This window comes from Coregonus clupeaformis, unplaced genomic scaffold (assembly GCF_020615455.1).
Source record: "Coregonus clupeaformis isolate EN_2021a unplaced genomic scaffold, ASM2061545v1 scaf1369, whole genome shotgun sequence".
Taxonomy (NCBI): Eukaryota; Metazoa; Chordata; class Actinopteri; order Salmoniformes; family Salmonidae; genus Coregonus; species Coregonus clupeaformis.
In genome coordinates, this window is record NW_025534823.1 from 1 (window position 1) to 25,465 (window position 25,465).

Below are 25,465 nucleotides of genomic sequence, written 5' to 3' on the forward strand. Positions count from 1 at the left end.
TCAGAATCCCTATCTGTACCTTGTGCTAACATGTATCCTTTTTTCAGATTTTGTCCACATTCTGATTGTGTCCACATTTTTAGACCGGTGTAAACGATTAAAAGACGCATTGTGATCTGATTGTGATCAGATCTTACTGACCACCTCCGGAGGTAGTCAGGGACACATTGTATCTGGATATAAATAAAATGTAAACAGATACGGATGGTCAAAACATTTAAATAATCATTGTAGCAGCCTCTAAAATCATTGACAGGTAGGATCATTGACTTACGGAATAAATAATTGTCTTAAAAGAAATAAATGCGTATTATTTTTGAAAGAATATCTGTCAATATGGTCACAATGCGGACACAGTGGATTGGAGACACATTTTAATACCATTTGTAGATGCGGAAAAACCATGATCAGATAGTATCAAAAGTATCCTGAAAGAAGAATCTCAGCTAAAGCTCAACACATACATACACACACACACACACACACACAAATAAAACAATAACAAATATATATACAGTGGGGAAAAAAAGTATTTAGTCAGCCACCAATTGTGCATGTTCTCCCACTTAAAAAGATGAGAGAGGCCTGTAATTTTCATCATAGGTATACGTCAACTATGACAGACAAATGAGAAGGAAAAAAACGGGAAATCACATTGTAGGATTTTTAATGAATTTATTTGCAAATTATGGTGGTAAATATGTATTTGGTCAATAACAAAAGTTTCTCAATACTTTGTTATATACCCTTTGTTGGCAATGACACAGGTCAAACGTTTTCTGTAAGTCTTCAAGGTTTTCACACAGATCTTGCTTGTTTGTTGGTGACCAAATACTTATTTTCCACCATAATTTGCAAATAAATTCATTAAAAATCCTACAATGTGATTTTCTGGATATTTTTTTCTCAATTTGTCTGTCATAGTTGACGTGTACCTATGATGAAAATTACAGGCCTCATCTTTTTAAGTGGGAGAACTTGCACAATTGGTGGCTGACTAAATACTTTTTTTCCCCACTGTATATACACTGAGTGTACAAAACATTAAGAACACCTGCTCTTTCCATGACATAGACTGACCAGGTGAATTCAGGTGAAATCTATGATTCCTTATTGATGTCACTTGTTAAATCCACTTCAATCAGTGTCAATAATAAATGTGTCCTGAAAGTGATCGGTGTATTGATGAACTCGTCTTAACTCTCCCCTGGCATTCTCGTCAGCAACATGAGACAACAGAGAGACCTCCAAGCCAGTAGACTTCGAACCCTAACCATCTAAGCCAGTCACTGTTCCAGATTGTGAGACGGTTCCAGTGTATCTTTAAGGTTAGGGAGGTACTTAATGATCAGAGGATAGCTGTGATAATATACAGAATACTACAAGACAAAATAGCTGATCTTGGACTACAGGAAAAGGAGGGCCGAATTGGCCCCCTTTAACATTGACGGGGCTGTAGTGGAGCGGGTTGAGAGTTTCAAGTTCCTTGGTGTCCACATCACCAACAAACTATTATGGTCCAAACACACCAAGACAGTCGTGAAGAGGGCACGACAAAGACTATTCCCCCTCAGGAGACTGAAAAGATGTGGCATGGGTCCTCAGATCCTCAAAAAGTTATACAGCTGCACCATCGAGCATCCTGACCGGTTGCGTCACCGCCTGGTATGGCAACTGCTCGGCATCCGACCGTAAGGCGCTACAGAGGGTATGCGTACGGCCCAGTACATCACTGGGGCCAAGCTTCCTGCCATCCAGGACTTATGTACTAGGCGGTGTCAGAGGAAGGCCCAAAAAATTATCAAAGACTCCAGCCACCCAAGTCATAGACTGCAAGCGGTACCGGAGCGCCAAGTCTATGTCCAAAAGGCTCCATAACAGCTTCTACCCCCAAGCCATAAGACTGCTGAACAAATAATCAAATGGCCACATGGTCTATTTACATTGACCCCCCCTTCCCCTTTGTTTTTACCCTGCTGCTACTCGCTGTTAATTATCTATGCATAGTCACTTTACCCCAACCTACATGTACAAATTACGTCGACTAACCTGTACCCCTGCACATTGACTCGGTACCGGTACCCCCTGTATATAGCCTCATTATTACCTGGACTAACCTGTACCCCCGCACATTGACTCGGTACCGGTACCCCCTGTATATAGCCTCATTATTACCTGGACTAACCTGTACCCCCGCACATTGACTCGGTACCCCCTGTATACCCGCACATTGACCCGGTACCAGTACCCCCTGTATATAGCCTCATTATTACCTGGACTAACCTGTACCCCGCACATTGACTCGGTACCCCCTGTATACCCGCACATTGACCCGGTACCGGTACCCCCTGTATATAGCCTCATTATTACCTGGACTAACCTGTTCCCCAGCCCATTGACTCGGTACCGGTACCCCCTGTATATAGCCTCATTATTACCTCGAATAACCTGTACCCCTGCACATTGACTCGGTACCGGTACCCCCTGTATATAGCCTCATTATTACCTGGACTAACCTGTACCCCCGCACATTGACTCAGTACCCCCTGTATACCCGCCCATTGACTCGGTACCGGTACCCCCTGTATATAGCCTCATTATTACCTGGACTAACCTGAAGCACCGCACATTAACTCGGTACCGGCACCCCCTGAATATAGCCTCGTTATTACCTGGACTAACCTGTTCCCCCGCACATTGACTCGGTACCGGTACCTCCTGTATATAGCCCCATTATTACCTGGACTAACCTGTTCCCCCGCACATTGACTCTGTACCGGCACCCCCTGTATATAGCCTCATTATTACCTCCACTAACCTGTACACCCGCATATTGACTCGGTACCGGTATCCCCTGTATATAGCCTCGTTATTACCTCGACTAACCTGTACCCCCACACATTGACTCGGTACCGGTACCCCCTGTATATAGCCTCATTATTACCTCGACTAACCTGTACCCCCACACATTGACTCGGTACTGGTACCCCCTGTATATAGCCTCGTTATTGTTATTTTATTGTGTTACTTTTTATTTTATTTTCTACTTTAGTTTATTTAGTAAATATTTTCTTAACTCTATTTCTTGAACTGCATTGTTGGTTAAGGGCTTGTAAGTAAGCATTTCACGGTAAGGTTGTATTCGGCGCATTTGACAAATAAAATGGTATTTGTATCTATCTATCTCTCTATCTCGCCTGGGGAACTGTCAGGTCTTCATTCTTCATGTTTTTCCGTTTCAGATGTTCTTCTGTTGAGTATTCAATCAAACTGTTAATATTCTAACAGAGGGATTCACATCCTGGGACTGTTAAGACACAATACCACAACATGTTCTTGTATATTTTGCTGTATATGTGTGTGTGTGTGTGTGTGTGTGTATTTATTGATTGATTGATTGATTGATTGATTGATTGATTGAGCCACCCACTACACAGGAACAAGTGGGAAGGAACATGTATCAATTGTTTTTATTGAACACAGGTATTTTAGAGAGTATGGTTTTAACATACAGTATATGTAATTCAAAGCCTACAAGAAAAGTTGTTATTTAAATATTTATATATATATCTATACAAATGTTTATGAAGGGTCAAAGAGCTTGTGTCGTAAATGTAGTTCTGGGGAGTGTACAAAGGTAGACATGCACAACAAAATGTTTCTATGGCAACTGAATAGTCCCCATTACAAAATGGCAGAGTCTCAGAAATCTGGACTCACACACACACTGGCACGCAGAGGCACACACACAAGCACATAGTGAACCCAGTCTCACACTCTCACCAACATATTGAACCCAGTCTCACACTCTCACCAACACAGTGAACCCAGACCCCAGTCTCTTGGTTCTAAAATGGTAAACATAATAATGGCATTAATTGTACTGTTCTGGAGGCAGAACGGACTGTGTGTGTGCGTGCATGTGCATGTGTACCCTGCTCCTCTCCCGTTCACTCCCAGATGGCGCTGACCCGAAGTCCCTGTCTCTACTTCCTGTTGTTCAGAATAAATAAACGTCTCTGTCCGTCTCCACAGGATCAAACCCTGACACACACACTCGCTTGCACAGCACAGAGAAAGGGCTACTCTGTCTTTTCAGCTTTTCCGTCTTTATTGAGCAGCTCGCTGGTTTTCCGGACAGTTCCAGTCTTTTCCGTCTCCTGACCAGAGGTTTTCCCAGGGTTCCCGGCGGCAGAATGTTTATCCAGGAAGTTGAGCATCTCACTAAGAACGGTCTGGAAGGTGCTGAGAGCCGCGCACACTGCCGGAGTCCCGAAGCCATGGGTGATCAGACTGGAGAGCACAAAATACATAAAGACATAAATATACACAATATATACATTATCTACACTGTATATATACTATATACACTATGTATACACTATGTATACACTATATATACACTATATATAAACTATATACACTATATATACACTATGTATACACTATGTATACACTATATATACACTATATAGACACAATAAAGACATTACATGTACACATTATACACTATATACACTATAGAGACACTATGTAAACACTATTTATACACTATATTCAATATATAGACACCATACAGACACAATATATACGATTTAGAGACTATACAGACACTATATATACACTAAATAGACCAAAATATATACATTACATTTACACTATTACACATTTACACTAAATGTACACTACATATACACGGTAGGGACAAAAATGTATGCACTCACTAACTGTAAGTCGCTCTGGATAAGAGTGTCTGCTACATGACCAAAATGTAAAATATGCACTATATATACACTATATAGACACTATATATACACTATATAGACACTATATATACACTATATAGACACTATATAGACACTATATATACACTATATAGACACTATATATACACTATATAGACACTATATAGACACTATATATATACTATATAGACACAATAAAAACGATATATACACTATATAAACTATATAGACACTACATAGACACAATAAAAACGATATATACACTATATAAACTATATATACACTATATACACTATATACACTATATAGACACAATAAAAACGATATATACACTATATAAACTATATATACACTATATACACTATATACACTATATAGACACAATAAAAACGATATATACACTATATAAACTATATATACACTATATACACTATATACACTATATAGACACAATAAAAACAATATATACACTATATAAACTATGATTACACTATATATACAATATATATATACACTATATATACACTATATATACACTATATAAACTATGTTTACACTATATATACAATATATATACACTATATAAACTATGTTTACACTATATATACACTATATATACACGTTATTTACACACTATATATACACACTATATAGAAACACTATATACATTTACATTTTAGTCATTTAGCAGACGCTCTTATCCAGAGCGACTTACAGTTAGTGAATACAAATTTTTTCATACTGGCCCCACGTGGGAATCGAACCCACAACCCTGGCGTTGCAAACGCCATGCTCTATCAACTGAGCTACATCCCTGCCGGCCATTCCCTCCCCTACCCTGGACAACGCTGGGCCAATTGTGCGCCGCCCATGAGTCTCCCGGTCGCGGCCGGCTGCGACAGAGCCTGGATTCGAACCAGGATCTCTAGTGGCACAGTTAGCACTACGATGCAGTGCCTTAGACCACTGCGCCACTCAGGAGTACACCATATATACACTATATATATACACTATATATACACCATATATACACACTATATATACACCATATATACACACTATATAGACACCATATATACACACTATATATACACTATATTTACACTATATATACACTATATATACACTATATTTACACTATATATACACTATATTTACACTATATATACACTATTGAGACACTATATAGATGAGACAGCCTATAGGGAGGAGGTCAGAGATCTGGCCGTGTGGTGCCAGGACAACAACCTCTCCCTCAACGTGACCAAGACAAAGGAGATGATTGTGGACTACAGGAAAAAAAAGAGGACTGAGCACGCCCCCATTCTCATCGACGGGGCTGTAGTGGAACAGGTTGAGAGCTTCAAGTTCCTTGGTGTCCACATCACCAACGAACTATCATGGTCCAAACACACCAAGACAGTCGTGAAGAGGGCACGACAAAGCCTATTCCCCCTCAGGAGACTAAAAAGATTTGGCATGGGTCCTCAGATCCTCAAAAAATTCTACAGCTGCACCATCGAGAGCATCCTGACTGGTTGCATCACCGCCTGGTATGACAACTGCTTGGCCTCTGACCGCAAGGCACTACAGAGGGTAGTGCGTACGGCCCAGTACACCACAGGGGCAAAGCTCCCAGCCATCCAGGACCTCTATACCAGGCGGTGTCAGAGGAAGGCCCTCAAAATTGTCAAAGACTCCAGTCACCCTAGTCATAGACTGTTCTCTCTGCTACCGCACGGCAAGCGGTACCGGAGTGCCAAGTCTAGGTCCAAAAGACTTCTCAACAGCTTCTACCCCCAAGCCATAAGACTCCTGAACAGCTAATCATGGCTACCCGGACTATTTGCACTGCCCCCCACCCCATACTTTTTACGCTGCTGCTACTCTGTTAAGTATTTATGCATAGTCACTTTAACTCTACCCACATGTACATATTACCTCAACTACCTCAACTAGCGGGTGCCCCCGCACATTGACTATGCAACGGTACCCCCTGTATATATAGCCTCCCTACTGTCACTTTATTCTATTGTATATATAGCCTCCCCTACTGTCACTTTATTTTTACTTCTGCTCTTTTTTTCTCAACACTTTTTTGTTGTTGTTTTATTCTTACTTTTTTGTTTAAAATAAATGCACTGTTGGTTAAGGGCTGTAAGTAAGCATTTCACTGTAATGTCTGCACCTGTTGTATTCGGCGCATGTGACCAATAAAATTTGATTTGATTTGATTTGATTTGATATAGACACTGTATAGACACCATATATGCACTATATAGAAAGTATATACTCTATATATGCACTATACAAACACAATAGACACTAAATATTCACTATATATACTATATAAAAACTATATAGACAATATATACATATATATACATATTATATACACTATATACACTATATAAACACTATATAGACCCCCCCCCCCTGTATATATAGCCTCCCTACTGTTATTTTATTTTACTTCTGCTCTTTTTTTTCTCAACACTTTTTTTGTTGTTGTTTTATTTTTACTTTTTTTGTTAAAAAATAAATGCACTGTTGGTTAAGGGCTGTAAGTAAGCATTTCACTGTAATGTCTGCACCTGTTGTATTCGGCGCATGTGACCAATAAAATTTGATTTGATTTGATTTGATTTGATTTGAATAGACACTATATACACACTATATAACACTATATACACACTATATAAACACTATATACACACTATATACACACTATATACACACTATATAAACACTATATACACACTATATACACACTATATACACACGATATGCACACGATATGCACACTATATACACACTATATACACACTATATACACACTATATACACACTATATACACACTATATAAACACTATATACACACTATATACACACTATATAAACACTATATACACACTATATACACACTATATAAACACTATATACACACTATATACACACTATATACACACTATATAAACACTATATACACACTATATACACACTATATAAACACTATATACACACTATATACACACTATATACACACTATATAAACACTATATACACACTATATACACCCTATGTACACACTATATACACACTATATACACACTATATAAACACTATATACACACTATATACACACTATATAAACACTATATACACACTATATACACACTATATAACACTATATACACACTATATACACACTATATACACACTATATAAACACTATATACACACTATATACACACTATATACACACTATATACACACTATATACACACTATATACACACTATATAAACACTATATACACACTATATACACACTATATACACACTATATAAACACTATATACACACTATATACACACTATATACACACTATATAAACACTATATACACACTATATAACACTATATACACACTATATAACACTATATACACACTATATAACACTATATACACACTATATACACACTATATACACACTATATAAACACTATATACACACTATATACACACTGTATACACACTATACACTATCTACACTACATATTCACGTCATACACTTCATACACAATATAGACACTATATACACTATAGACACTATAAAGACATTATATATACATTAAATAGACAATATATACAATTTATATACACTATTACATTACATAGACACCATCAATACAATATATATAGACTATATACATGATATATACATTATATACACTATATAGACACTATATACAATATATAGAAAGTATATATTATATATATACACTATATTGACACAATATAAACACTATATATATACTATATATACACTACATATATACTATCAGTCAAACGTTTGTAGAATAATAGTGAAGACATCAAAACTATGAAGTAACACATATGGAATCATGTAGTAACCAAACAAGTGTTAAACAAACCAAAATATATTTTATATTTGAGATTCTTCAAATAGCCCCCCTTTGCCTTGATGACAGTTTTGCACACTATTGGCATTCTCTCAACCAGCTTCACCTGGAATGCTTTTCCAACGGTCTTGAAGGAGTTCCCACATATGGGAACCTTATGGTTTGGATGCCGAGCAGTTGCCACACCAGGCGGTGATGCAACCGGTCAGGATGCTCTCGATGGTGCAGCTGTAGAACTTTTTGAGGATCTGAGGACCCATGCCAAATCTTTTCAGTCTCCTGAGGGGGAATAGGCTTTGTCGTGCCCTCTTCACGACTGTCTTGGTGTGTTTGGACCATGATAGTTCGTTGGTGATGTGGACACCAAGGATCTTGAAGCTCTCAACCTGTTCCACTACAGCCCCGTCGATGAGAATGGGGGCGTGTTCAGTCCTCCTTTTCCTGTAGTCCACAATCATCTCCTTTGTCTTGATCACGTTGAGGGAGAGGTTGTTATCTTGGCACCACACAGCCAGGTCTCTGACCTCCTCCATATAGGCTGTCCCATCATTGTCGGTGATCAGGCCTACCACTGTTGTCGTCAGCAAACTTAATGATGGTGTTGGAGTCGTGCCTGGCCATGCAGTCATGGGTGAACAGGGAGTACAGGAGGGGACTGAGCACGCACCCCTGAGGGGCCCCCGTGTTGACTACCCTTACCACCTGGGGGCGACCCGTCAGGAAGTACAAGATCCAGTTGCAGAGGGAGGTGTTTAGTCCCAGGGTCCTGAGCTTAGTGATGAGATTGGAGGGCACTATGGAGTTGAACACTGAGCTGTAGTCAATGAACAGCATTCTCACATAGGTTTATTGACTACAGCTCAGCGTTCAACACCATAGTGCCCACAAAGCTCATCACTGTGTGTGTGTGTGTGTGTTTCTGTGTGTGTGTGTGTGTGTGTGTGTGTGTGTGTGTGTGTGTGTGTGTGTGTGTGTGTGTGTGTGTGTGTGTGTGTGTGTGTGTGTGTGTGTGTGTGTGTGTGTGTGTATGTTTGTGTGTGTGTGTGTGTGTGTGTGTGTGTGTGTGTGTGTGTGTGTGTGTGTGTGTGTGTGTGTGTGTGTGTGTGTGTGTGTGTGTGTGAGCATGTGTTTACGTGTGTACGTGTGTACCTGAAGTGTGTGAGGTGTCTCTGTATATCCAGGTCCAGAATAGGTGTGGGTCTGGAGGAGCCAAGAGGAGAACGGTCCTGACTCAACAGGTCCTGGAACTCTTTACAGATCTGCCTAAAGGTCACAGGGCACATGTTACAGGTTAGGGGTTAGAGGTTAAGGGTTCAATGTGTGTGTGTGTGTGTGTGTGTGTGTGTGTGTGTGTGTGTGTGTGTGTGTGTGTGTGTGTGTGTGTGTGTGTGTGTGTGTGTGTGTGTGTGTGTGTGTGTGTGTGTGTGTGTGTGTGTGTGTGTGTGTGTGTGTGTGTGTGTGTGTGTGTGTGTGTGTGTGTATTTAACTATACTTCTTGAAGGGACCCAGAATGGTACTCAAAGAAAAATGGGACTAACATGTTGTTGGTCTCCACAAAATGTTATTTTAGGTTTAGGGTTAAGGTTAGAATTAGTGTTAGAATTAGGTTTAGGGTTAGGGTTAGGAGCTAGGGTTAGTTTTAGGGTCAGGGTTAGGAGCTAGGGTTAGGTTTAGGGTTAGGGTTAAGGTTAGGTTTTTGGGTTAAGGTTGGGGTACGGGTTAGGGTTAGGGTTATGGGTTAAGGAAAATAGGAATTTGAATGGGACTGAATTGTATGTCCCCACAAGGTTAGCTGCACAAGACTGTGTGTGTGTGTGTGTGTGTGTGTGTGTGTGTGTGTGTTTGGTTTGTGTGTGTGTGTCTGTGTGTGTCTGTGTGTGTGTGTGTGTGTGTGTGTGTGTGTGTGTGTGTGTGTGTGTGTGTGTGTGTGTGTGTGTGTGTGTGTGTGTGTGTGTGTGTGTGTGTGTGTGTGTGTGTGTGTGTGTGTGTGTGTGTGTGTGTGTGTGTGTGTGTGTGTGTGTGTGTGTATGTGTGTGTGTGTGTGTGTGTGTGTGTGTGTGTGTGTGTGTGTGTGTGTGTGTGTGTGTGTTTGTGTCTGTGTGTGAGTGTGTTTCTTACTTGGTGGCCAGCACCATCTTCTTGCGTCCGCTGGTCTCCTTGGGTTCGTTGTGTTGTCTGGCTAGGTGTTCTCCTGCTGCCTTGGTAGGAAACTCTGTCTCACACGTATAACCAAAGTCTCTGGCCAGGTGGAGCGCCTCACCTACAAACACATACACATTATATTAGGATAGAGGGATGAGTTTTATTAGAATGTGTAGCTTGATAGAGGGATGAGTTTTATTAGAGGGTATTGATTGATAGAGGGATGAGTTTTATTAGGAGGTGTAGATTGATAGAGGGATGAGTTTTATTAGGAGGTGTAGATCGATAGAGGGATGAGTTTTATTAGGAGGTGTAGATCGATAGAGGGATGAGTTTTATTAGAATGTGTAGATCGATAGAGGGATGAGTTTTATTAGAGGGTATTGATTGATAGAGGGATGAGTTTTATTCGAATGTGTAGATTGATAGAGGGATGAGTTTTATTAGAATGTGTAGATCGATAGAGGGATGAGTTTTATTAGAGGGTATTGATTGATAAAGGGATGAGTTTTATTAGGAGGTGTAGATCGATAGAGGGATGAGTTTTATTAGGAGGTGTAGATTGATAAAGGGATGAGTTTTATTAGGAGGTGTAGATCGATAGAGGGATGAGTTTTATTAGGAGGTGTAGATCGATAGAGGGATGAGTTTTATTAGGAGGTGTAGCTTGATAGAGGGATGAGTTTTATTAGAATGTGTAGATCGATAGAGGGATGAGTTTTATTAGGAGGTTTAGATTGATAGAGGGATGAGTTTTATTAGGAGGTTTAGATTGATAGAGGGATGAGTTTTATTAGGAGGTTTAGATTGATAGAGGGATGAGTTTTATTAGAGGGTATTGATTGATAGAGGGATGAGTTTTATTAGAAAGTGTAGATCGATAGAGGGATGAGTTTTATTCGAAGGTTTAGATCGATAGAGGGATGAGTTTTATTAGGAGGTTTAGATCGATAGAGGGATGAGTTTTATTAGGAGGTTTAGATCGATAAAGGGATCAGTTATTCCTACCTTCCACCAGAGAGGTGAGCAGTGTAACGTTTGCAGCTTTTCTCCGTCCAGCTGGCAGGTTGAGGCCCAGTCGATCTAACTTTTCTCTCAGACAACGACCACCATTCTTAGACTTAGCTCTGCATTAAAATACATTATCACATCGATATTAATGAAATACATTATCACATCAATAATATAATTAGCATTGAACCAAAAATCCCCACACAAATATGGCAGTTCAAACTAGAGATATCTATTTTTTGCATTGGATGCGTCTCAATCCACTGCAGCCGCAGTCGCACTTCCGCATCTGCGGTGAAATGTGACAGATCTAGAGCTGTGTTTGTCCGACCATGAGACATCCCAAAAATCGGTCTTCTCATGAAATCGTCTGTTGCGTCCAAACGATTTGCTCTACGAACCCCACAAGCGTCTTGGGACTCGTCTAAAGTCAGTGCAGCTGATCTGCCAACTTTTGTCTGTAGCGTCCGAACGGTTTGGGCTACACACTAATAAGACCCCTCTGTAGAAAGGTGAGAATTGGTTTTGCTCTAGGACGTCCCCAAGCCTCACTGGATTCATCTATAGGTCCCCCGGTACCAGTTGTAAACAGTAATGGAAGTATATATGGAGACTGTTTAGTGCCAAAAATATGGGGTTAAATATATGTACAAAAAATAATAATAATGTTTCCTGATCTTTCTTATATCTCTCAGATATAGGATAGACACTTCAGAATAAATGTCCTTTTAAAAAAATGTGGGGACTATCTTATGTTCCATATAGTGAATATGTTATTCAATGCATTTGTATGGGCTAACAGCAGTACTCCATTGTTCATGTTTTTGTTCTCATTTGAGTCTTTCAAAATTATATAAATGTTTAGCTTCAAAATGTTTCATACTATCGAGTTTGTGTGTGTGTGTGTGTGTGTGTGTGTGTGTGTGTGTGTGTGTGTGTGTGTGTGTGTGTGTGTGTGTGTGTGTGTGTGTGTGTACCTGCGGAGGATTCCTCCCAGTAGTGAGGCGTTGAGACACTCTGGAGGTGAGAGGCGTCTCTTCACCTCAGCGATGGTGACTTTATATTTAGAGGTTGAGCTGAGGAGAGACAGACGGCCGGGGACAGAGCAGAACAGATCTGTGGGGTTCACCACACAGGTACCTCCTAGACACAACACACATACACATGTTAAATAAACACTAGTAACATATAGGGTTCAGGTACCTAACCCCCCTCCAATAACCCTATGAGCAAATCCCCCCTAGACATTTTGGTCAACAAAAGGCAAACTCCACTCCATCATTCATAGAATCAGATGGTTAATTAATCACAAAACCCACTAATATTGCCAACTACTTTAATGAGTTTTTGATCGGCAAGATTAGTAAATTTAGGCATGACATGCCAGCCACAAACGCCGACACTACACATCCAAGTATATCTGACCAAATTATGAAAGACAAGGGTTGTAATTTTGAATTCCGTAAAGTGAGGGTGGAAGAGATGATAATAAATATTGTTGTTTATCAACAATGACAAGCCACAAGGGTCTGACAACTTGGATGGAGAATTACTGAGGATAATAGCGGACGATATTGCCACTCCTATTTGCCATAACTTCAATCTAAGTCTACTAGAAAGTGTGTGCCCCCAGGCCTGGAGGGAAGCAAAAGTCATTCCGCTACCCAAGAATAGTAAAGCCCCCTTTACTGGCTCAAATAGCCGACCAATCAGCCTGTTACCAACCCTTAGTAATCATTTTTGAAAAAATTGTGTTTGTCCAGATACAATGCAATTTTACAGTAAACAAATTGACAGCAGACTTTCAGCATGCTTATAGGGAAGGACATTCAACAAGCACAGCACTTACACAAATGACTGTTTGGCTGAGAGAAATTGATGATAAAAAGATTGTGGGAGTTGTTTTGTTAGACTTCAGTGCGGTTTTTGACATTATCGATCATAGTCTGCTGATGGAAATACATATGTGTTATGGCTTTACACCCCCTGCTATAATGTGGATAAAGAGTTTCCTGTTTAACAGAACACAGAGAGTGTTCTTTAATGGAAGCTTCTCCCACATAATCCAGGTAGAATCAGGAATTCCCCAGGGCAGCTGTCTAGGCTCCTTAGTTTTTTCAATTTTTACTAATGACATGCCACTTGCTTTGAGTAAAGCCAGTGTGTCTATGTATGCGGATGACTCAACACTATACACATCAGCTACTACAGCAACTGAAATAACTGCAACACTTAACAAAGAGCTGCAGTTAGTTTTTGAATGGGTGGCAAGGAATAAGTTAGTCCTGAATATTTCAAAAACTAAAAGCTTTGTATTTGGGACAAATCATTCACTAAACCCTAAACCTCAACTAAATATTGTAATGAATAATGTGGAAATTTAGCAAGTTGAGGAGACTAAACTGCTTGGAGTAACCCTGGATTGTAAACTGTCATGGTGAAAACATGTTGATACAACAGTAGCTAAGATGGGGAGAAGTCTGTCCATGATAAAGCGCTGCTCTGCCTTCTTAACAACAATATCAACAAGGCAGGTCCTACAGGCCCTAGTTTTGTCACACCTAGACTACTGTTCAGTAGTGTGGTCAGGTGCCACAAAGAGGGACTTAGGAAAATTACAATTGGCTCAGAACAGGGCAGCACGGCTGGCCCTTAAATGTACACGGGGAGCTAACATTAATAATATGCATGTCAATCTCTCATGGCTCAAAGCGGAGGAAAGATTGACTTCAGCACTACTTGTTTTTGTAAGAAGTGTTGACAAGCTGAATGCACCGAGCTGTCTGTTTAAACTACTAGCACACAGCTCGGACACCCATGCATACCCCACAAGACATGCCACCAGAGGTCTCTTCACAATCCCCAAGTCCAGAACAGACTATGGGAGGTGCACAGTACTATATAGAGCCATGACTACATTGAACTCTATTCCACATCAGGTAACTGATGTAAGAAGTAGAATCAGATTTTCAAAAACCGATAAAAATCCACCTTATGGAACAGCGGGGGACTGTGAAGAGACACACAGGTACAGATACACGCATACGCACACACACTCTACGCACATGTACATTGTAATATTGTTGTATGGTGGTATTATACATGTTGTATTGTAGATATGTAGTGGTGTAATAATGTTATATGATGTACTGTTTTATCTTTTGTTTTATGTGTAATGTAAGTGCCTTAATTTGTTTGGACCCCAGGAAGAGTAGCTGCTGCCTTGACAGGAACTAATGGGGATCCATAATAAATATCATTGGACAGGAAAAGGCAAAAGGCTCGCTCACCATAAAAAAAGTATTAGTTTTATTAGACAATTTTTAAAGATTGAAGTTCCCTAATAAATACAAATACAAAACAACCCTAGCAGCTGCTAACAGACTGGGGGGCATAGTATCAGGGTAAGAGGGAGGTTGGACTGACAACACTTTATCAATGAGAACACAGACATTGATTAACTCTAATTTGAATAAACCTTGCAAATCCAGCTATAGGCTTTCACTATTTGATACAGGATTAAATATGGTCACAGGCTAATGTGTGCGTGTGTGTGTGCGTGTGTGTGTTTGTGTGTGAAGTCCGGCTGTGTGACAGTTTCCGGCCTGGCCTGTCAGTCAGGCTCACATCTCTGAAAGCTGTAAGTTCACATCACAGTAATTCCTCCAAAAATGTTTTGAATCAAAGTAGTTTGTATTTTATGTTGCCACGGGCAATGGAAAAAGAGCTATTGCCGATAGTGCGGTGGAGCGCGTGGGCCCAGAGGCGATAGCTCTATTTAAGCAGCGGAGAGTAGCCTCAGGCAGCGGCGGAGCAGTGGCGGGATCACACTCGGAATCAAGCGCCTTTTACAAGTTTGCCACGAAAATTAAAGAAAAAGAGACATGGGCCAAATGTCATTCTCCTCCTATTTTAACCACAATGTTTATAGCACCTGTCACAAGACAGCACAGCCCACACAAACCCAGCAGCAGTCTCAGAGAGGGCGCGTGCACGTAGAAGGTGATAGGCTTGATCAGACGCTGAAGGCTTCGCGGGATACTGGTGATTAAAACACAGACAGTGCTCTAAGTAGGAGCCGCGTTTCTGGAGAGATTTCTTTTGAAAAAGGTTGTGTGAATATTCATGGCGCCAAAGCCGCCGTCAGAAAGAACAACATTAATATGATCTCAGCTGAATTCGGGCCGCGCGGCATTAGCATATCAAAGCTGCCGCCCGAGGCGAGAGAAGCTATCGATACGGGAGCGCGAGGTAAAGCAAAGATTATTGGTTGTGATGGTTGGAGCAGAGGAGCTCACGGCTAAATCCTACACACCATTAACCGAAAGTGATAGCGGAGAGATTCCCGCATCAAACCTCCAGAAAACCAAAAAAAACAACACCTAGACAGAGTAGCAGACACACACACACACACACACACACACACACACACATACACACACACACAAACACATATACACACATACACACACATACACACACACACACACAAACACATATACACACACACATACATACACACATATACACACCTAGGCAGTTTATGAAATATGAACTACTAGACACAGGCTGCTAGCTCGAAAATTACACATGTGTATAGCTCGAGAATAACGGAAGAATAACGCCTTCTTTGCTTCATTCACAGCAACAGAAAGTGATATGGTAAAAATACTATCACATCAACAGAAAGTAATATGGTAAAATACTATCACATCAACAGAAAGTAATATGGTAAAAATACTATCACAGCAACATAAAGTGATATGGTAAAAATACTATCACATCAACAGAAAGTAATATGGTAAAAATATCGGAAAGCAGTTCACTTTTTGTTGTCTTTTTCGCTCAAGCTAAAATGTTTTTTTTATCTTAATTTTTGTTTTTTTGTTTTTTAATTTATATTTACTTTACTTTACCACACAAACACATGGAAAAGTATTGTGTCAACAGCCTAGTGGATAGAAATCAGCAGGAACAACATTTCAGAGTTCTAATGATCTCTTTCTACACCCTTAGGCCATATTTCATTATACAGTTAATATCCAATTTGGCAAAGATAACAAGTAATAAAAACAGCCATAAGTTTTCACTAATGACTTCAAAACATCCTCCAGTTATTACTGTGAAGCCCAACATAAAGAAATGACTTCAAAACATCCTCCAGTTATTACTGTGAAGCCCAACATAAAGAAATGACTTCAAAACATCCTCCAGTTATTACTGTGAAGCCCAACATAATGAAATGACTTCAAAACATCCTCCAGTTATTACTGTGAAGCCCAACATAATGAAATGACTTCAAAACATCCTCCAGTTATTACTGTGAAGCCCAACATAATGAAATGACTTCAAAACATCCTCCAGTTATTACTGTGAAGCCCAACATAATGAAATGACTTCAAAACATCCTCCAGTTATTACTGTGAAGCCCAACATAAAGAAATGACTTCAAAACATCCTCCAGTTATTACTGTGAAGCCCAACATAAAGAAATGACTTCAAAACATCCTCCAGTTATTACTGTGAAGCCCAACATAATGAAATGACTTCAAAACATCCTCCAGTTATTACTGTGAAGCCCAACATAAAGAAATGACTTCAAAACATCCGTTAGTTATGATTGTGAAGCCCAACATAAAGAAATGACTTCAAAACATCCGTTAGTTATGATTGTGAAGCCCAACATAAAGAAATGACTTCAAAACATCCGTTAGTTATGATTGTGAAGCCCAACATAATGAAATGACCAAAACATCCGTTAGTTATGACTGTGAAGCCCAACATAATGAAATTACCAAATGACTATCATTATAACTGTTTAATTAGGGTTAGGGTTAGGGGTTACTATTATTATCGTTATTATTACTGTAATTATTTGTGTTATTATAACTATTATTATTACTGTTATTAACATTACTCCATTACTGTTCTTATTATTACTAGTGTTATTATTATTACTGTTATTATTACCGTTATTGCTTTTACTCATATTACTATTATTACAACTGTAATTATTACTATTATTACAACTGTAATTATTACTGTTATTACAACTGTAATTATTACTGTTATTACAACTGTAATTATTACTGCTATTACAACTGTAATCATTACTGCTATTACAACTGTAATTATTACTGTTATTACAACTGTAATTATTACTGTTATTACAACTGTAATTATTACTGCTATTACAACTGTAATTATTACTGCTATTACAACTGTAATTATTACTGTTATTACAACTGTAATTATTACTGTTATTACAACTGTAATTATTACTGTTATTACAACTGTAATTATTACTGTTATTACAACTGTAATTATTACTGTTATTACAACTGTAATTATTACTGTTATTACAACTGTAATTATTAATGTTATTACAACTGTAATTATTACTGTTATTACAACTGTAATTATTACTGCTATTACAACTGTAATTATTACTGCTATTACAACTGTAATCATTACTGTTATTACAACTATTATTTTTATGATTACTATAACTATTATTATAACTGTTTTTATTACTGTTATTATTATTATTATTATTACTGTTATTATTATTATTATTATTATTACTGTTATTATTATTATTATTATTATTACTGTTATTATTATTATTATTATTACTGTTATTATTATTATTATTATTACTGTTATTGTTGCTGTCATTTTTATTATTGTTAGGAAATATGAATTTTGTTTCTTCTCCTCATTGGTAATCATTTTGATAATAGAGTTGGTTTGAGAATGACAGATCTGAGTGAAAGGATTATACACTCTCTATTCTACAATGGAAAGTGCACTGATAGCGTCAAGCAAACCCGACATTACAGATTTACGCAGAGTAGTAGAATTCTCTGGATTGACCTGACAGGAGATCCTAATTTAACAATTTTAAACACAAACTGACAGAAAAATGTAAAATAGTACAGTGCTGTGTCACAAAATTGTCTAGTTCAACAAAAATATATTTTCGCTTGTTTTAGATAATGCTTCCATCTAGTCTTTTCGATTCTTCATTTTACCAGAGAGGGAAGGAGATGGGGTATTCATTTAATGTGTGTTTAAGGTGTGTCTTACCTCTTCGGATGATGCCGCCTTGGCCATTGAGCACGAGCCCGCACTGCGCCTCCACGGAGCCCTGAAACAGCGTCACATTAATAATAATAAGATCAAGAATCAGAATCAAGAAACGCACACACACAAACACACTGGCTTGGCGCAGTGCGTCAACCTCAGGATGAGCGAGAACGCTCAGCCCAGCCCACGGTGGTGTGCGTGTGTGTGTGTGTGTGTGTGTGTGTGTGTGTGTGTGTGTGTGTGTCCGTGCGCGTGTTTTGACACCTGCGTCTACCTGTTGTTACCGCTTATAACCGATCCTAACCACAGATGTGGAACCTGTTACACATGGCCGCGTGCAGGGCATGATATCAGTGATGTCATCAGAATGACTGAGGAACACGAGCTTTTATTGAGAAGAACCCGGTTAATCCCCGGTGTGAGCCGCGAGGCGGCCGGGCACAGACACAACCCTGATTAAAATACAACACTCGGCTGTCTTTCTCGCGCCACATGGAACAGGCCGTCTAAGTCTTTTTAACAAACTCGGCTGTATAGCATATTTTTTACTCCGAAGCTAAAGTGATTATACAATCAATATACAAAACGCAGAGGTCTCGCATACATTAAACGTCTAACAGGAGAAAGAGTTAGGGAGCCTGGCGGGGGAAAGGTGTGGCAGCTCTTTTGTTGAGCATGGAAATCTCTTTAGTCGCTCAAAGATGCGATGTGCTGCACGAGACAGACTGCATCTGTTCTACTCAGGTTCACGTGCCTTTCTTTTCTAAAGGAGGTCAGAGACATATTCTAATGGCCAGGGTGTGAGAGACCCCTTCCTACCAACACACCACTCAAATGTCTGATAACAATCTACATAATGAAGTGGTAATGATGGTGACATATTGAAATATATTAACATCTAAATAAAAACTATATTCTTAGCATCTATAATAATAATCTGAATAATCTGAATAATAATAATTGTTATCCTCGTCACCAACATAATAGCCTAAATAAGAGAACATTGAAAGAACAATATGGTAGGGTCTAGAACACCATCCCCATTATCATTAACATTATCATTATCATTATCATTATCATTATCATTATCATTATCATTATTATTATTATTATTATTATTATTATTGTTGTTATTGTTATTATGGTTTTCGTTATCATTGTTAGTTATTGTTATTGTTATTATCGTTATTATTATTATTATTATTATTATTATTATTATTATTATTATTATTATTATTATTATTATTACAGATCTTACCAGCAGACTATTTTACTATGCTATGCTATTAATACTTTTATACAACAAGTTATCATATTGCCCTATATAAATAGTATTAATCAACTAGTTATTATCCTATATTAATAATACAAACAAGTAGTTAGCAAATAGCCCTATATTAATAGTCAAGTAAATATATATCTAGGTCTAGCAGTTGAATTACTTACATTTACGTCATTTAGCAGACGCTCTTATCCAGAGCAACTTACAGTTGGTGAGTGCATACATTTTCATACTGGCCACCCGTTGGAAACGAACCCACAACCCTGGCGTTGCAAGCGCCATGCTCTACCAACTGAGCTACAGGGGACTATCCTATACTTCTGGTATCCTAGCAGTTGAATTACTTCTGGTATCCTAGCAGTTGAATTACTTCTGGTATCCTAGTAGTTGAATTATTTATGTTATCCTACCAGTTGAATTACTTCTGAAATCCTACCAGTTTAATTACTTCTGGTATGCTAGCAGTTTAATTACTTCTGGTATCCTACCAGTTAGGTTGTAAAGTTGAGAAAGGAATAATGCGATAAAGGAATGATGCAACCTGTTTAAGACGAGATCTTTCTGTCTCGTGCAATGTGTTTAACCGGAGGTTCTGTCCAGTGCAGCAGTGTGTTTAACCGGAGGTTCTGTCTCGTGCAATGTGTTTAACCGAAGGTTCTGTCCAGTGCAGCAGTGTGTTTAACCGGAGCCGCAGCAGTGTGTTTAACCGGAGCCGCAGAAGTGTGTTTAACCGGAGCCGCCGCTCAGATGTCGCTGCATAAAGAACACGTTGATTGACATTAAGTCGGTAATTGGATAAACTACGGTGCTTTACGGCGCCCGAGCAGCCCATTGTGCCCCGAACCCCAATCCCTTAATCCGCCTTTCAGAAGAGAAGAGAGAACCAGCATCTTTTCACCGCCTCACCAGCCGGACGCACACACACACCATTTCTTTACATCCAAAATAATATGTAAAATATAGGTCACGTGAATTTGGAGTAAAATAGAGGGTGGACTGCATAATGGAAGTGGATTTCTCACATTAACTGTTTTAATGCAGCGTTTATTCCATTCAGTTTAATTCTAGATTACTTAATCTTTCAATTTTACCCATTTTGATTTAATTCCTCTCCATCTAGTGTAATATCAGCCTAATGTAGGTATCGAATGTCATATTCATACATTGAATGTTCTATTTTTATTTTTGACTGAACCCTCCTTGTCCTACTCAGAATAGCTGAAGTTCTGCAGCGTGTGAGGGGAGCAGAGATAAACTCCTCTCTTTGTGTTTGGAACAGGACAGACAGACAGACAGACAGACAGACAGACAGACAGACAGACAGACAGACAGACAGACAGACAGACAGACAGACAGACAGACAGACAGACATACGGACTCTGAGAGTGACAAGAGTTAGGGTTTAGGAGATAGGGTTAGGGTTAGGGGCTAGGGAATATGGTTTAGGAGTTAGGGGCTAGGGTTTAGGAGATAGGGGCTAGGGAATATGGTTTAGGAGATAGGGGCTAGGGTTTCGGAGTTATGACCTTGGGTTTAGGATTTAGGGTCTGAAATTAAACTTTGTGGTGCACTATAGCCAGTGTGGCTGTTGGGTGAAAAGTGTGAGCAGCTGGGTAGACTTGTTGGTGTTTGATCAGGATGACAACAGTGGAGGAGAGGAGAGGAGAGGAGAGAGAAGAGAAGAGGAGAGGGGGTACCTGCAGGTCATCCGCCCCGGGGGGAGGGAGCCCAAGACCGGCCGCAGGCAGCAGCCTCTGGTCGTGGTGCATCCCGTACTGCCCGCCGTGTGACGTCATCAAAGACAGGTCATGGCGCCGGTAGGCGTCCAGGCAGCCCAGCTCGCGCCGCTGCTGCTCGTCCAGGCACGAGGACTTGAGTGCACGGGCACTGTGCAGGTTGATGAAGTCTGCATCTCCGTGTGTCGCGTGGTGAATCTGCTGGTAATACTGCCCAGAGTGGAGAGAGTTGAGGCCGTACGCCTCCGGTCCCACCGCGGGGTGGGAGTGCTGGAAGTCATAGTGGAAGGACTGGTGGTGCAGGGGGGTGTACTGGTGGTTGGTGGAGAAGTAGGGCGAGGCGAACTCTGTAGCCGCAGCGGGGTAGGCTGTGAGCGGCGAGGACGAGCTATAAGCCACCGAGGAGTTGGCGACGCTCTCAAGGCAACCTAGCTGCATCAGACGGTAACTGTTGGACCCGTCATGACGTATCTGAGAGGAAGAAAGGGAAATATCAGCGGTGTCATTTCATTTACCATCTCTCTCTTTACCTCTCTCTCTTTTAACACCTCAAACTCAAACACCCAAAGCTCTTAGAAAAAACACCTGAAGAAAATGTGATTGCATGAGCCTGGGAGGGGTATGCACAGCGGCACAAACCCTCAGTGTGTGTGCGTTGTACCCGGTATCTGTCATTCTCAGTGCAGCGTTTCAGAGCATGTGTTGTTCTATTCTTATTTGGGTCTCAGCTCTGCGCGCGCTGGGTGGCAGGTAAGTAGAGCGAGCCACCAGTGTTCCGCCCTAAATGTTCTAATCACACCCGTTACCGGTTTACACACACAAGCCTCGTCTGCCTTTCTCATTTTATTCCCTCTCTCTCCACACAAATAAAACAAATAACTCCAGTTTCACCGAGCCAGTCCTCTCCCATTATCCAGGGTATCTGAAGCTCTGCTTTCTGGAGACGCATCACAACGATTTTACTTTAAATATGCATGTATCAAACAGGTGTGATTACTATAACTGATAGATTATATTCCTTAATGTTATTGATAATGAAGAGTGATAATAAATAAATACCTCGGCATCATGGACCAAACCGGGGAACGTGGCTGACATTGTGTTGCTCCGCTAACCAGCTTTCCCTCCTGATCGAATAAATGCTTTCCGTTAAAATCCCCAAACCGAGAGAAATTGAAAAAGTCCCTGCACGGAGCCGCCCTATAGATGGTGGAACGCGAGCGTTTCCCTCTGTACCATCACACCGGCTGGCGCACGGATTTTGTACTTGCAGGGTATTTCTGTTGTGATGTCGTCGGTGGTCCCCTGATAATATAGTTAGAAAAATAAGCATCAGCACTGAGGAATGGATGGAGGACAATAGACGAGCTAGCTGCTTCCATCCCAGGAGACAAGGAATAAATATTGTATCTTCCCTAATAAGGAACCGACACTTTCAAAATGTTTTACCATTTTTGTGGACATTTTATTTTTGCTCCTTTGTATTTTCAGACGGTTTGCTTTCTTCGTTTTACCCACATGGCTATTACAAAACTAATCGGATTTTCAACTAAATGTAAGTTGATTTCAAAACATCCCCTGGTTTATTTAGGCAATCTTTATGAAATAAACATGTATCTTCGTTTTAAGAATATTTTTTTCTGATCTATTAAACTAAATGTCATTTTATATAGGCTATTTAGTTTTTTCAAACAGAGCACTTGATTGCCGTGCACCGTCAACGAATCTCTATTAAGCATTTTATTATTACTATTACCAATATGATTATTATTGTTTTATTTGTATTACTATCGTTATTGTTGTTGTGTAATTAATATCAATATGATATATTATTATATACTTATTTATTGCCTTTATTACTATTATTTTAAATTGTCCTTGTTTTTAAATCAAATAGACTCCATATTAAACAGTAATGTCTGCTCCAGATGCATTTGGAAATAAGGGACAATCGGCTATGCAATGAGTGTATACCAGGAAAGAAGATCATTTCCTGGAGAGAAATAATGACAATAATCAGGAGATAATTTCTGCTAACAGCACTGGATTTTCTTTGAGAAATAAACCTCGTAGCTTTTCTTTTATGTCATAAATGGAACATGGACATTTATAACGTACATTTATAGGCTAACAAAACGGCATTTCACAGTAAATTGTTGAGGCTTTGTGATATTACCAGGATAAGTTTTTGTGTGTTTGTTTGTGCTCTGCGCTCATGCAGAAGGGCCATAAGGTTGCAGCTCGTGAGGGAAACGGAGATACCAACTCGTCTCTTCTCTTTTGTTGGTTTGGATCGAGCATCTTCAACCCCGGCTCACGCGTTGAGGGGAAGTGTCCTCTGCCATGTTGCCCTCGAGCAGACCGCTACAAGACTCTGACTCCATTGTGTGACAGGCTGGGGCTTGCACGGAGGTCAGCTGGCGACACTGGCTAGGAACGGGAAATCAGCGTGAGACACGGTGGTCACTATGATGAGCTCAACCACCCGCGCTCACCTGTGCGCCTGCCCACAGGGTGGTCCTGAGCCGGTTAGACGGGTAACGGGCTGGTAGAGAGAGAGAGAGAGAGAGAGAGAGAGAGAGAGAGAGAGAGAGAGAGAGAGAGAGAGAGAGATTGAGAGTGAGGGCCTGCCGGCTCGGGAGGGAAGAGAGGAAAAGAGAAATGTGAAACGACAGAAGAAGTCTGTGCTTCCGGTCAGGCCCTGCAGCTCTCTCTGTCTGCCTCAGTACTGAACTACTCTAGCAGTCTGTCAGATATAACACATTCAGAACACACACACACACACACACACACACACACACACACACACACACACACACACACTGAGAGAGAGAGGGAGGGATGGAGGGATGGAGGGAGAGAGAAGAGAAAGTGAGTCAACGTGAGGGCACGACGGTGCTTTTAAAGTGTTTTAAAGCCTCAAGCCTAATTATTTAACCCAAATTATCGCAATTACTCCGGGAGCGGCCAGACCCTAAGCCCATCCGCCCACTCCACTACCAAAACCGGCAGCCCAACAGGCACGTGGAAATGTTAATCAATGTTTAACTGAAACAACCGGTTGTGGTTTAAACTGTAACGATGTGATATTAATGTGCAGAGTGCAGACTGTGTCATTATAATAACCAGTCACCAGAGACGCTTATACAGACAGACAGACAGACAGACAGACAGACAGATAGGCAGGCCAGTTAGACGCCGATATTGAGTCTTAGTCTTGAATTAGGAAACTATTTCTCCATCTGTTCCTGCAGGTCTCAGGCCTATCGCTGAATAACCACCACAACACTCTCTCATCTCAACAATATTATCCTACATCTCTTCTAAATTATATAATCCAAATGAGAATTTACAACCACAAAACAAGATCATGAAACGCACACATTATACAAGGTTTAATGGATGATTTTTAAATATAAGGTTCTCAAGGCCCTCATGTCCATGAGTAAATTAAGTAATTCGATTGTTTTGCCTCGAGGCTTGATGAAACCTCCGCGCGTTTGAAGACCAGTTGTCGCATGTGAGGATTAAGCTT

At 40.0% G+C, this 25,465-nt stretch overlaps 1 protein-coding gene across 2 annotated transcripts; it reads right to left on the reverse strand.

Moving 5' to 3' along the window:
* Positions 1-3,486: 3,486 nt before the first annotated feature.
* Positions 3,487-24,440, reverse strand: LOC121562168 (transcription factor AP-2-delta-like). 2 transcript variants are annotated; one of them, XM_041874519.1, is made up of 8 exons: positions 24,107-24,440; positions 21,892-22,401; positions 18,913-18,973; positions 12,801-12,966; positions 11,821-11,939; positions 10,789-10,930; positions 9,820-9,933; positions 3,487-4,293 (listed from the first exon to the last, which is right to left on the reverse strand). In XM_041874519.1, the coding sequence occupies exons 1-8, from the start codon at positions 24,158-24,160 to the stop codon at positions 4,083-4,085; spliced, it is 1,377 nt and encodes a 458-aa protein (XP_041730453.1). In that variant the 5' UTR covers positions 24,161-24,440; the 3' UTR covers positions 3,487-4,082. The 2 variants fall into 2 exon arrangements, with proteins under 2 accessions (XP_041730453.1, XP_041730454.1); XM_041874520.1 differs by lacking the exon at positions 24,107-24,440 and adding an exon at positions 22,990-23,246.
* Between the last annotated feature and the right edge of the window lie 1,025 nt (positions 24,441-25,465).